This window comes from Trematosphaeria pertusa (assembly GCF_010094035.1).
Source record: "Trematosphaeria pertusa strain CBS 122368 unplaced genomic scaffold BU26scaffold_6, whole genome shotgun sequence".
Classification (NCBI taxonomy): Eukaryota; Fungi; Ascomycota; class Dothideomycetes; order Pleosporales; family Trematosphaeriaceae; genus Trematosphaeria; species Trematosphaeria pertusa.
The window spans coordinates 1165342-1178305 of record NW_022987217.1 but is presented as its reverse complement, the minus strand read 5'-3'; the positions used below and the strand labels follow the sequence as shown (position 1 = coordinate 1178305).

General features: G+C 55.5%; 5 protein-coding genes across 5 annotated transcripts; 3 read left to right on the top strand and 2 right to left on the bottom strand.

The window, feature by feature from the left end:
• Positions 1–84: 84 nt before the first annotated feature.
• BU26DRAFT_518476 (tryptophanyl-tRNA synthetase) lies at positions 85–1730 on the top strand. The gene has a single exon (XM_033828822.1). The coding sequence runs from the start codon at positions 188–190 to the stop codon at positions 1706–1708; it is 1521 nt and encodes a 506-aa protein (XP_033685006.1). The 5' UTR covers positions 85–187; the 3' UTR covers positions 1709–1730.
• On the bottom strand, positions 1730–2477 carry BU26DRAFT_518475 (uncharacterized protein). Its single transcript, XM_033828821.1, has one exon. It carries the CDS (start codon positions 2377–2379, stop codon positions 1837–1839), a length of 543 nt encoding a protein of 180 aa, XP_033685005.1. The 5' UTR covers positions 2380–2477; the 3' UTR covers positions 1730–1836.
• Positions 2478–5757: 3280 nt separating this feature from the next.
• On the bottom strand, positions 5758–7271 carry BU26DRAFT_563888 (uncharacterized protein; the record flags this gene model as incomplete). Its single annotated transcript, XM_033833223.1, has 3 exons — positions 5758–6714; positions 6767–7010; positions 7060–7271. The coding sequence occupies 3 exons, from the start codon at positions 7269–7271 to the stop codon at positions 5758–5760; spliced, it is 1413 nt and encodes a 470-aa protein (XP_033685004.1).
• A 998-nt stretch (positions 7272–8269) lies between these two features.
• On the top strand, positions 8270–11079 carry BU26DRAFT_504409 (uncharacterized protein; the record flags this gene model as incomplete). Its single annotated transcript, XM_033826770.1, has 2 exons — positions 8270–8477; positions 8525–11079. 2 exons carry the CDS (start codon positions 8270–8272, stop codon positions 11077–11079), a joined length of 2763 nt encoding a protein of 920 aa, XP_033685003.1.
• Positions 11080–11557: 478 nt separating this feature from the next.
• BU26DRAFT_563886 (uncharacterized protein) lies at positions 11558–12238 on the top strand (the record flags this gene model as incomplete). Its single annotated transcript, XM_033833222.1, has 1 exon — positions 11558–12238. The coding sequence occupies one exon, from the start codon at positions 11558–11560 to the stop codon at positions 12236–12238; it is 681 nt and encodes a 226-aa protein (XP_033685002.1).
• Between the last annotated feature and the right edge of the window lie 726 nt (positions 12239–12964).

The window sequence follows — 12964 nt, the reverse complement described above, 5'->3', positions numbered from 1 at the left end:
AGGATGCACCGCCGTTAGCTCCGGTGGCTAGTGAACTGTGGCGTCGCATATGGCGGGGGAATTGCGGGACACTTCTGCTTGACTCAAACAGTAAGCAATCTATTTTCTTGATACAGTCACACCTCCGCATTCTTCGTTCCTCTACAACCACTTTTCGATCAATTGAGCTGAACGGACACCAGCAGCCATGACCGAACCAGAACCGTCGTCCGTCGCCGCCCTCAGCCTCGCCGAAACCGCAACGCATCCTACAAGTAAAGCACACGAGCAAGAGATCAACCCATGGGACGTCCAAGCCGCCACCGACGAGCAAGGCAACATCCTCGAATTCGACTATGAAGCCATCTCCAAGAATTGGGATACCAAACTCATCGACGCCGCGCTGCTAGAACGCTTCGAGCGCGTCACAGGACACAAACCGCACCGCTGGTTGCGACGGGGCCTCTTCTTCTCCCACCGCGATCTCCACCTGATACTGGACACGTATGAGCGCGGAGAAGGCTTCTTGCTGTATACGGGGCGCGGACCAAGCAGCGATAGCATGCACATCGGACACACGATACCGTTCGAGTTCACAAAATGGTTACAGGATGTATTCGACGTCCCGCTCGTGATTATGATGACAGACGACGAGAAGTTCCTCTTCAAGGAGAAACTGAAACAGCCCGAGGTGTACCATTACGCGCGCGATAACGCAAAGGACATCATAAGCATGGGATTCGACGTCAAGAAAACATTCGTCTACATCGACTCCGAGTTCTTTACCTCCGGCTTCAACAGGCACTTTTCGCTCAACACGACCGAGTTCGAGAAGCTCGTTACGAACAACCAAGTACGCGGCGCGTTCGGCTTCCACGGCTCTACAAACATCGGCAGCAACGCCTTTGCCGCGAAGCAATGCGTCGCCGCCTTCGCCTCCTCCTACCCCTTCATCTTCGGCATCGACTGCAAGACGTACCACCGCGATGCGAAATTAGCCGCCATGCCCTGCCTCATCCCCTGCGCCATCGACCAAGACCCCTACTTCCGCCTCGTCCGCGAAAACTGCTCACGCATGGACCAGCCCTCGCCCAAACCCGCCCTCATCCACTCCAAGTTCCTCACCGCCCTCCAAGGCGCCGGCGGCAAAATGAGCGCGTCAAACCCCAACTCCGCAATCTTCATGTCCGACACCGAGAAGCAGATCAAGAACAAAATCAACAAGCATGCTTTCAGTGGCGGTCAGGAAACATTGGAGCTGCATAGAGAGAAGGGAGGCAATCCGGATATCGATGTCGCATACCAGTACCTCACGTACTTCGAAGACGACGACGACAAGCTCGTCCAGTTCGCGGATGCGTACCGCAAGGGCGAAATGTTGACGGGCGACATGAAGAAGGAGTGCATAACCATGATGATGGCGTACGTCAAGCAGTTTCAGGAGGCGCGAGAGAAGGTCACGGACGAGGTGCTGGAGGAGTTCATGAGGCCGCGGAAACTGGAGTGGAAGGGCAACCAGAATCCGACGATGAGGCTGAATAATGTGGAGAAGGGGTTGGGCGTGGCTGAGATTGGACTGGGCAAGAAAGAGGGCGGGGAGAATATCGTGCTCGGCCCGGATGGCAAGCCGATGACGAAGAACCAGGCGAAAAAGATGGCGAAGCTTGCGGAGCAGGAGCGGAAGAAGAAAGAGAAGGCGGAGGCGTCGGCTGCTGCTAAGACTTCGTGAGGTTTGCTGGCATCGGCAGGTGGTAGAGTGGAGCAACAGTTAGATATGATACTATGCAGAGTTTACATTGAAGACCGTCAAAACGTATGCAGTACACGAAGCCCCCCCTTTTCGCCTGAACAGGTGACTCAAGAATCCCAAATAGGCCCAAAAGCAGGCACACCCCTACTCTCAAGCCCATACACCACCTTCCGCGTCACCGCCGCGTTACTCAGCACAAACACAGCCTCCGCGTCTACCTCCTGGTACATCCGCCACGCCACACTGACTAGGTCCGGGCGCTCCATGCTCGTCGTATCGATGACCAGCGCGTCCGGATCCGTATGCAGAACTGTCTCATACAACGCCTCTCCGTAGGTCTCAATCGGCGACCGCGTGCTCCAGATCAGCCGCGCGAATTGCGTAGCTGGTCGATCGAGAAGAGAGGACAGGCACGGGCCTATGCCGGACCCGGTGGTGAGGAGGATGACGCGCGGGAAGATGGCGGAGAGGCTGAGGACGCCTGCTTTCGGCGAGCTCTTGACCCAGAACCGCATCTGCATCTGCGCGTCTGGCTGTTGGCAAGTAGTCACAGTGGAAAGAAGAGCGTTGTGCTGGTGGAGGCGCTGCGCCTGCGCCTGCGCGCGGCGAATGAGGCTCCTCGTCCAGTCTCCGGCATCGGAGATGATCATCGAGTTCCCGGGCCGCTCTGGGTCGGGGGACGGGAAGGTGGCGAAGGGATGCCATTCCCTCCATGGCGACGAAGAGATCAAAAGACAGGAGAATTTGTGGACGGGTTCGTTGAAGTGCAGGCGGACGGCGTGGGGGGAGAGTAGTTCCGGGGTGAATGTCCAGGTTCGTAGGCGGAGCCAGGGGTGGATGAGGAGGGCGGTGGTGAGTGTGAGGGTCCAGAATGTGGGGTGGTGAAGGAGAAGGCTGTGGAAGGAGCGAGAGGCACCGTGGGCGTACTGGATTAGGAGTAGGAATTGCGTCCAGAATAGTACGATGGAGGACCAGCCGAGGAAGCGGTGCGTGAGTTCGAAGGTGTTGTGGTATCGAGATCGGAGCGTTGGAAAGGCAAGGACCAGAATGACGATCAAAAGACTGAGGATGAAGTACGTTGTGATGAGGATCGGAAGTGTATACATCCCTTCCTGCGCGAAACGCAAGGACAGCAGGATGCTGAACACGATCCACCATCCTGTCCCCGCAACCGCAGCTCCACTGTGAATCCCGCCATAGCAATAGCATCTCGCCACCCATCTTCTTACTCTCAGCGGGACGCTCCAGGGCACCATCCACGCTGTTCTGAATATCCCGTTCACGACAAAGTCCTGCCGTATCAAGATTGCTGCAAGGAAGTTTGCTGATGCCGCTGTGGCGAGGGTGTTGAGGTCGATGGTTTGAACGGAGCCGTTATGGAGGAGTAGAATGAGGGAAATGAGGTTTGCGAGGAAGGCGAGCGTGAAAAGCCGTCGATATACCGTTAGGAGGGTGTAGCGAAGGTGGCGAACAAAGCGGAGGTAGCGCTTCGGTGGGAGGGGCATGTGCCATTGTTGGAGATGCGGTTTAGGGAGGCCAGGAAAGGACGCGGTGGAGATGGGAGTGGGTGTGTCGCTGAGAAGAGTGTCGAGGGAGCTTAACGGATGGATGATGGCTTTTTCTAGATCGATTGAGTGGTGGTATGGGGCTATGAAGTCGTCGGCGTCGAAGTCGAGCGCTGGTGGGAAGGGCGGGAACGGAAGTGATGCTGGGTCCGGCGGATGATGTGTGTCATGAACCGGGTCTCTCTCTTTCCAATGGCTCATTGGTGTCGGGGAGGCAGTTGTTATTTGCCGGTACTGTCGTCCGTATGGCATTTTGAAATGTGCTTCGGTCTCGTTTTTCAGTAGTCAAAGGGTGCGACAACCAGTCGGTCCGGGAAATATATACACAAACAAACCTCCTCTCGATAACTGACAAACAAGTCTCTCGCAAGGGTACCATTCGACTTTCACCAGCTCAGGGGGCAAACCTCAAGCAAGGAGTACTCACTGACCACACGCGAATAACGGGAGCCCACAAGCAGGCACGAGTCCGTAATATAACTGCCGGCTCAGCGCCCTTATCTGCCGGACTACCCTATTCAGTCAGGTAGTTCGGTACCCACGTGGAATGCAGCAAACTAGGAAGACACAACATGGCGCGAACACGCTGTTTCAACGCCTCCTCTCCACATTAACCTGTACTCCTTCTCAATTCGGACGCTAGGGCGTCGGCATGACGTGCAGGACCCTCTTAGAGCTGCGCTTGGCGATATGTGCCCCTCTAGATCTCGCGATGTAAAAGCGCCGAAGGCGGAGAAAGAACGAGGTCCTTGCGTGGCTTGCCCGGATGAGAGGCTGCGGAAATAAGCGCTTGTTGATGTTTCGGGGTTCCATCGTGGCGGACGCATTCCAGGCAGCTTGGCGGTAGTACTTAGATTGGTGTCATCCCTTCATCAAGAAGTGAAAGACTGTCTGAAGCTTACATCGGTGTTGGTGAAGGAGGCGTGGGAGCGCGATGCTGATCGTGGAGTGACGACCGAGGTATCTGTAGTACGGGCAGCGTGTTGGGATGTGGGGCGCAACGGCATTGCACAAATGCGGTGTTTGTGCCTCTAATGCGCGCTGCAAGGTACGCCATTGTTGCTAGCTAGCGTTTGAGGTTTTAGTGTGTCTCCGAGCTTGTCAGCGTTGGGATAAGTACGCTGGTATATTGAGGGGGACGAGCGATGTACGAAGATGCTGTGGAAGACGCGGACCGTTGCTGTGGAGTGCTCTCTGTGACCATGGGTCGAGGAACCTCTCTCGTAATTGCCTAACCTCTTCTGATGCCTACCGTGATTAGCGTGCTGCTACGAGTTGTTTACTTCGACCTACTCTTGCCCTCGCCATTTGGGCCATCAGCCACCGACGCATCTTCATGCCAGTCTCCTGATCCGTATCATAATGCACGCTTCACATCATTTCTGGACCTGGTTGCCGGGGCCTCCTGACCGGGATCTCACGGGCACGGCTATGTTACACGCAAGGGGCGCTAGCTGTGTGCACTTCGCCTCCCACGAAATTTTCCATACTGAACCAAACAGCGTATACGGATCGACGCACCAGCTGCGGACCGCCGAGACGTCATTACCGCATTGGGGTTCGAGGACGGACGTGTCTGAGGACCTGCGACTTTGTGTCGCCGCGCCACGAGAGGATGGATCGGATAGTGCATCCGAGTCTCCATCGTTGGCCTAGTTAGTAATGTTAGTGGCACATATGCAGTCCATGTTTTGTCTAGCTGTACGGCAGGTTCGGAAAGGTACAGAGAACCTGCTCATTCTACGTGCGGCCGCAGAACCGGCCTGTTAGCACGTACCAACATGCGTCTTGTGTTACTGATATGGGCTGAGCTCAAAGAATAAGAATTCACGAGCGGAAGAGATCCGAAAGTTCAAAGATCAAGTTCTCGATCGGCAAGCAATGCGGCCCATATGCGGAAAAGAGATCCTCGAGCCGAGAGGCGATTCAGTGACAGGCACAGAAATGCCGTACAGCCGCTTAATTTTTCGGGGGTTATCCAGGTAAGCCGGTTAACGGTGGATGAAGTTGTCACCGCCCAAGCGCTCCATATGGGCCAGAGCTCGGTATCACCCCTAGTAGTAGCAATGGGCTAAGAAGGCAAAAGGAGCTATGGAAGCGAATAGCTGAGAGGAAACGAACCAATGACGGATAAGAATAAGACTTTTAGCTAGACCTGAACTGAGATACATCAAACGAAGGATTGAAACGCCTGCCCTGCTTGGATGAGCCTCTACCTTTGAGCCGTTCAGCTATGCTCGGGCGAGTGCGTAAAAGGAAGGTTGAAGTGCCTCAATGTGAAATGATGTTGCAATTTTGGGCTGAACCCCAGGTTCGGCCAAAGTGCATAAAGGGGAGGGCTGAAGCGCCCCAGAGTGAAATGATGTCGCAATTTGAATAGAAACTCCGGAGCCCGATTTCCGTGAATGTCGGAGATAGCAGTGCCATACGTGGCTAATCAGCCCAGCCCACGTGGAAAGTCTGCTAATGAGAATCGCTTGCGGAGACGCCGTCAGGGTAAGCGTTGTGGTTGGTGGAGAAGCCACTATCAGACATCGGCTGACCGGCACCCTTCCAGTCATACTTGCTCTCAGAACCCTCATCGAATGGGACCTCGGATTTCATGGAGTCGAATGAAGAGTGGCCGTTGTGATCCATGGCGCCATGCTCTTTCGTCTCCATTTTGACCTTGGCCAATCGATCCGTCAAGGCAATGCAGAGCTGACCCCTCACATCGCAGTTCATGATTTGCAGCAGAACAGCGAGTAAGCCAGCGTCTGCACTATCTGCTATGGCTTCGATGACCAGTTGCTTGAGCGCAGCCGGCGGCTTCTCATGTTTGAGGACGAAGAAGAATACAGTGCGGACCAAATCGGGAAGGGAACCCTGCGTGATGGGGGGTTGAGGTCGATCGAGCAGTTCTTGAAGATGAATGCCTTCGATATTGGCATGCTGGAGAGCTGCAAGGGTACCACCTGAGAGCTTGCTCATGCAGGTGTCTGCTAATTGTTGGATCCCAAGGCGTCCAGCAAGACCGTAGATCTCGCATAGATTGTTCGCATCAGTGAATCGGAGAGTGCCTTTGTAGATCCACTGCACGATAGCACCGACGGCGTTCTCATCGACGTTCGGAAGCAGGATGCGCTGTTGTGCTGCCGCTTTTAACTCGTTGTTTGCAGCTTTCTGCTCCTCCGTTGCCTTGATCCGCCAGAGAGATTGATACAGCCGTCGAAGGACTGCCAGCACCGCTTCCGGTTTCATAACTTGGAGGCGTTCAAGTACTTGCGTGCTAGGATAGTCCTTTCGCTTGATTGAAGGTTCCTTCCAAAGCTTTGAGTTCTGGAATTGCTCATCCGTCACGGTTTCCAGAGCCTTTTTCACCGGAATCTGATATTCAGAAAGAGGAAGTCTCTTGAAGCTTTCAATAATGAGATTCATGGCCTGCATTATCTTGTATTAGTGCAATATAGGGTCTGAAGGACACTCGACATACCTTTACGACCATATCGTCCACTTTCTCGCCCAGAAACACGTCGGTTGGCGTCTCTGGTGGGAGTAGTGACCTGGTAGCCTTCCTGATTGACTTGACTTTCGCATAAGACCGAGAGAGCTCTTCAGCATGAGTGAATAGGTCGCTAATCTTCTGGCTGTGACGGCAGAGCAGCTCCAAGTGGATCATGCACTCCTTATCAAGCTTTTGTCCATATGCGATGGTGGTGGTTGTATTCAATAGTGTACTGGCCAATGTCAGCAATGCCTACTGAAACAATGATAGGCGGGACTGACTGAAAAGAGGCGAAGTCTTCCGCATGGACATTGCTATAGCCATTGGCATCCGCGCAGTTGGAGCTCCCTGGGAATTGGTTGGCCTGGACTTCACCTGCCATGAGAGCCTGATCATATCCGGATCGTTGAGAAGAAGTAGGCGGGGTCATAGCGACAGCGCGGGTTGGGACGCTCGGCATTTGGTGGTGGTCCTGATCAGAGCTATTGGCCATTGTAGTTCGGAGCCTCTTCGCGGGTGGGGTTCCGTCGGCCGTGGACGCCCGGGAGCCCATCAGTCGAGGCTCGGCTGCGTTGTGTTGATGCATGACGAAGCTGATAAGAAGAGGGAAATAGCGGAGAAGGGGAGAGTTGGAGGGAAGAAGAGAGTGTGGAGAGGTGGAGTATTTATAGGTGGCAAAGGAGCTATGGGAGCGGGGATCGTGGAGCTGTCCGCAATCTCTCACCTGAAGGGAGGATAAAGGCAAAGCAGCCGCAGTACCCTTCGAGTTGAAGTGAGATCGGGAGCTGCTAAAGCCTTCGACAGATGGCAAGTGAGATGGCAGACAGAGGCTGCAGACCTGATCGAAGGTAAAGCACTGTCGGGTGAAGTTTTGGGCGCCAGTAGTAGGCCGACGTTAGTAAAGTGTCTAAGCATGCGGTGGGAAAGCGCGCCGCCGTAAGCTGTGTAAGCTGTGGACCAACAGTCGTCTTTGCGTCTCTGAAATAGTGCAGATATATGGCATGAATTCGTGTCCTCTGGACCGTTTGAGCATTGTACCATGATCCGGTCAACGAGGAGAAGGCGGAAATGCTTGAGTGGCTCAATGGGTCTGAATCGATCGTTATTATGACTGTACGCAGGAACCACGACGACAAGAGCCATTATTCTATTTCGGATGCGTCAGAGATGACTACCAGCATGCTGGCATGAGCAGAGTATTCGAGGAAGAGTGCAAAGAAGACCACAGGAATGGAGCGTTTTGTTGATCAAGATAGGGCGGGTTTCATGGGCCATGTCTTTTGCTGGTGGAAGTCCCGCGCTCTGGGACGAACGGCTTCCAGATAGGGTGTCGATATGAGTTTGAGGGCCACGATGTGAGCGGTGGAAAACTGGAGTGGACGAGAAGGTTGAGGTGTGGTCGATGGCCCGTGCGCTTGCCCCGCGACCGCCGGCCGACTCAACACCAAAACACTCGTCGGGCAGCAGTGCGGATACTTTCGACGCGCCGGAATGGCCACCTTCAACCGGGAACGCGTCGAACACGCGTTAAACGAACTGCTGGTCCGAATAGTCCCAGAGGATCCCAATGAGGACGACGAAACGGCAAACGAGCGATTCGAGGGCGCCTTCAACTTCGCCATCGATGAACTGAGCAACGCCGGGCCGCTTCCAGTTGTCGCGGATATCAACCACGTCGCTGGACTGATAGACAGGAGGAGTATGGGTCTTCCAAGGGATTACGCGACTGGGCTGACAGTAGAGTAGTATCTTCGGACGTCGACGGCCCGCAGCAGAGCGCCCGCTTCCACAACCTCCTCTCCCGGCTGATATCGCAGCCGGTGCTGGAACAGAAATGGCGGATGCTCTACTTCCTGCTTGAACTCTCCGACATCCCGCCTCCCAGTGCATCGTCAGGTCACCGCCATCGCCACGATCGGTCCCGCGAGCCCATCACGCCGTCGAGACACCACCCTTCTAATGCGCAGGCACTCGGCAGTCCAGCCTTCACAGATGCATTCGCGAGACCAGGCTTGCCGCAAATACCGGTCAACGACGGGTCGCCCAGAGCATCCCCGCGACCGGCTGCACCAGTCGAAAGAACAGAGCGACGGCGGGATAGGCGCGCTCAGGAAACAAGCAAGGAGCAAGCCACGGACGGAGAGCAGCCCAGGGCCGCCAAGGGCCCATCTGAACCTTCTCTCCTTCGGGATCTGCCATTTACACTACAGGGACTCTCCTCAACCAATCTTGTATTTACTTCGTCCACTGCGCTGAAGCTACCACCGACGCTGCCGGTTCCTCTCATAAGCCTTTTACATACCATCGCCGAGCCATCACTCCTCTACCGCGGCCTATCCGAATTTGTAGAATCCACGGATGGCGGCCTGGTCGGACAAAGCTTCCGGTCCGCATTGGGCAAGGAATTGAGGTCCTACCTCGGACTGGTCGCAACATTGGAAGGCCAGATCAGACGGGCATTAGCTCAGCTGGATGAGAGCCAACCGCATCATGGCATCGGGAAAGCCGGCGTCACACTCAAGCGTTGCGTGATCTGGACACGGGAAGCGACCCAGGGGCTGCGGCTAATGAGCATAATGGTGGAGGAATCGAAGAGGAAGAAGGGTGGCGAGCTGATATCCTTGATTCACTCGTTCTCCCTCTCACATGGCGATCCCTATGTGGAAACATTCGCCGAGCGTCTTCTCTCCCACGTCACGCGACCCTTCTACGACATGCTACGGCAATGGATATACGACGGTGAGCTCGCAGACCCTTTCGGCGAGTTCTTCGTGTCAGAGCAGAGCGAAGAAGACATTAGCGATTCTGGCAAGGAGGGAAAAGGAGGGGCCACGAGTGTGTGGGAAGACAAGTACAAGCTCAACGAGAGGATGATACCGACGATAATAACTGAGGAGTTTGCCAAGAAGGTGTTCTTGATTGGCAAGACGCTGAACTTCATCCGTTATGGATGTGGCGAGGCGGCATGGGTTGATACATACTCCAAGGAGGCATCGAAAGAACTGCAGTATGGCGACACGGCAAATCTCGAGCAATCCATCGGCGACGCCTACAAGACGACCATGGCCCGGCTAATCGACCTGATGGCCAACAAATTCAAGCTATTCGAGCACTTGCAGGCTTTGAAGAAGTACCTACTGCTTGGGGCGGGTGACTTCATTGCCGTGCTCATGGAATCTCTCTCATCAAATCTTGACCGTCCGGCAAACACGCAATATCGGCACACGCTCACTGCTCAGCTCGAACACGCCGTGAGGAATTCAAACGCGCAATTCGACTCGCCGGATGTATTGCGACGCCTCGACTCCCGCATGCTTGAACTGTCACATGGAGAAATCGGATGGGACGTCTTCACGCTCGAATATAAGATAGACGCGCCTGTCGACGTCATTGTCACGCCCCTCGGCTCGAAGCAATACCTCAAAGTTTTCAACTTCCTCTGGCGTGTCAAGCGCGTCGAATTCGCTCTGGGCTCCACGTGGCGGCGATGCATGACGGGCGCTCGTGGCGTCCTGGCCACTGTCTCGGACAAGGTTGGTGCGGACTGGAAGAAGGTCCGATGTGGGATCGCAGAGATGATCCACTTCGTCAACCAGCTCCAGTACTACATCCTCTTCGAAGTCATCGAATCGTCGTGGAACCAACTTCAGGAAGCACTGCATAAACCTGAAAGCACGCTGGACGACATGATCGACGCGCATGCTAAGTACCTCAACAGTATCACTAGGAAGGGTCTGCTTGGGAGTCAAAGCAGCGACTTCACGGGACAGTTGCACGAGCTGCTGAAGACAATGCTTGCATACAAGGACGCCGTCGACGGTCTATATTCCTTCTCTGTCGCCGAGTTCACCCGTCGACAGGAACACGCGGCAAAAATTGAGACGCGGACAGCAGCCGGCCGCTGGGGCCTCACAGAAAAGGACAGTCTCTCCGTCGACTCTCCCGACCCTTTTGCATCCGGCCGCACATCCCGCGCAGATGCAGACTCGCCCTTCCCGCCAGCTCTTCTGAAGATTGGCGACGCTGGCACGGGTGAAGACGACGTCCTTCCTGCGCTCCGCAAGCGCCTTGCACACCTCATCAAAGATTTCCAGAGTAGGATCACAATACTGCTCGGTGATCTGATTCACCAACCGGATCATGATATGAGGTGGCTGGCTATGGTGATGAACTTCAACGACGTCTATCAGCCTAAGCGGCGGAGGAAGACGGAGAAGAAACGGGAGAGGGAGAAGGAGACACCGCAACCAGCGACAGCGGCCAAGGCTGTCAATGGGGAGAAGGCTGGGGCCGCCGTTTGAGGCATGTCCTGCCGGAATAATCGTTTGGCGTCGGATTGCTGGGTGACTAGAATGGAGGCGTTGGGGTGGGACTCCAGAGCATGGCTTGGATACTGGCGTATTGCATTATCTGTACGGACGGCCTGCTGTCATGTTATGACGATGCCGCGACCCCCTAGCCGTTCAGCCTCTCCCCACGCTGCCACTCTCTCACCGCTCGTCCCTTCACAGAATGCGTGCGTCGCTCCTTCCCCTCCCCCACCTTCGCCGCTGATTGTTTGCTCGACCTTCATTTCCGCTTCGACCCACCGTGACGTACTCGTTATCTTGCTCGTTTTCACCGCTCCCGCCCCGCGCTCGTCATCAGCGTATATATACCTACCCTGACCGTCTGCCGCAAAATCTTTGTCCCTTCCACCTCCACCACAACCTTCCTTCACGTCTCCTCCAAACCTTCACACCTCGCCAACAACCACTCCACAGCAAACAAACAGCGACCATGCACTTCGCCGCTGCCCTTCTCGCGCTCAGCGGAGCCCTCGGCCTCGCTCTGGCGGAACCCGCTCTAGTCGCGGCTCCCGCATCGACACTTCGAACGGAGTACAAGCGTACCGCTACGGTTGACCATGAGGTGAAGGTTCGCGGAGCTGGGGAAGACAAGGCCGATATCGCCAAGCCCTTGCGCCTCGTGGGAATTGAGCTCGACATCTCTACTGTCGTCGCCAACGGCAACACTCAGCTCCACACCATTACGCTGTCGCGCATCGAAGAGCGCGCACCTGCCTGGTCTGGCCCGCCCTGCATCTCTGCAGTTCGTCCCGGTGAGGCCAAAGAGGATAGTTGGCCACCTGCTTGCCCTCCTGATGGGCCTACGCGTCCCTCCGCCACAACGCCTACCATCACGACCATCACGACGGCGGCCCCGACGACGCACATTGAGGAGGCAGCACCAGCCTACACCTCCCTCTGCATCGACGGCAAGCAAGCGAATGATGATAGCTGGCCGCCTGCGTGCCCTCCTGGTCACCGTCATCCACCGACTCGGGCAGAGCGACAGGCCGAGGCAACGCCCGCCACTGAAGCAGAGGAGCGTGGTGTCGATGTTGAGGAGCGCGGACAGGCCGAGGTCCCGTGCTGGGCAAAGACGGGTGGGAGGAAGTGTCCTGGTTGGCGTGCTTAGGGAAAAAAATGGATGATAGATGATAGTTGACATACTCCAGCCGGGCGCTGTGGCTCTGCATCTTCTCTGGCAGCGGGAATAGTACTGGGCTCATGGTGACTAGTGCTTGTGCCTGAATGATGCATATGATATGATCACTTCCAGCTACCTTACCTTTTGGCTTCATATGTCGATCTATGCTTCGGTGACGTCAGATTCTCTCCTTTTCCGGACGCCCTGCCTGCTGCCTGCACTGATACTCTGGTTCACCAATGTCCTCAGCAACTGTCATCCAACATTTCTGTAGCGTTCGTCGGCACAACCAGTCTCTCTTCGCGAATATGCGCACGTTCCCCTCCCCAGCCACACTCGGTACCGTTTCCTTCTATACCTTTCCCAATATCTCCTCTCCTATACAGCCTCAGCTTCATATAACACATCGCCAATGCGACACCTCTTCTTTCCATCCTTTCTACTAGCAGCACTCCCGTCTAGTCTCCACTCCGCCCTTCGACAGACCGTCAAACCTCAAGAGCCTAGGCAAGCGAGCGTCAGGTGACGCGTTGAGGCCTCAAGGCATACACCAGCCCGACGTTTCGAAGCCGCGCCTTACCGTACTTCACCGCCCGCACTTCTCACCATCTGAGAACAACCACGATGCGCTCCCGTCTCCACTCCGTCCTCCTCTTTACTGCTTTCGTCATCTGGCCTCTTGTGGGATAAACCCTCTGGCTGGTTTGATGGCTC

What these genes read in the sequence shown, in the direction of transcription:
- BU26DRAFT_518476 (XM_033828822.1), top strand. Translation starts at nt 188, where the DNA reads ATGACCGAACCAGAACCGTCGTCCGTCGCCGCCCTCAGCCTCGCCGAA.
- BU26DRAFT_518475 (XM_033828821.1), bottom strand. Translation starts at nt 2,379, where the DNA reads ATGATCATCTCCGATGCCGGAGACTGGACGAGGAGCCTCATTCGCCGC.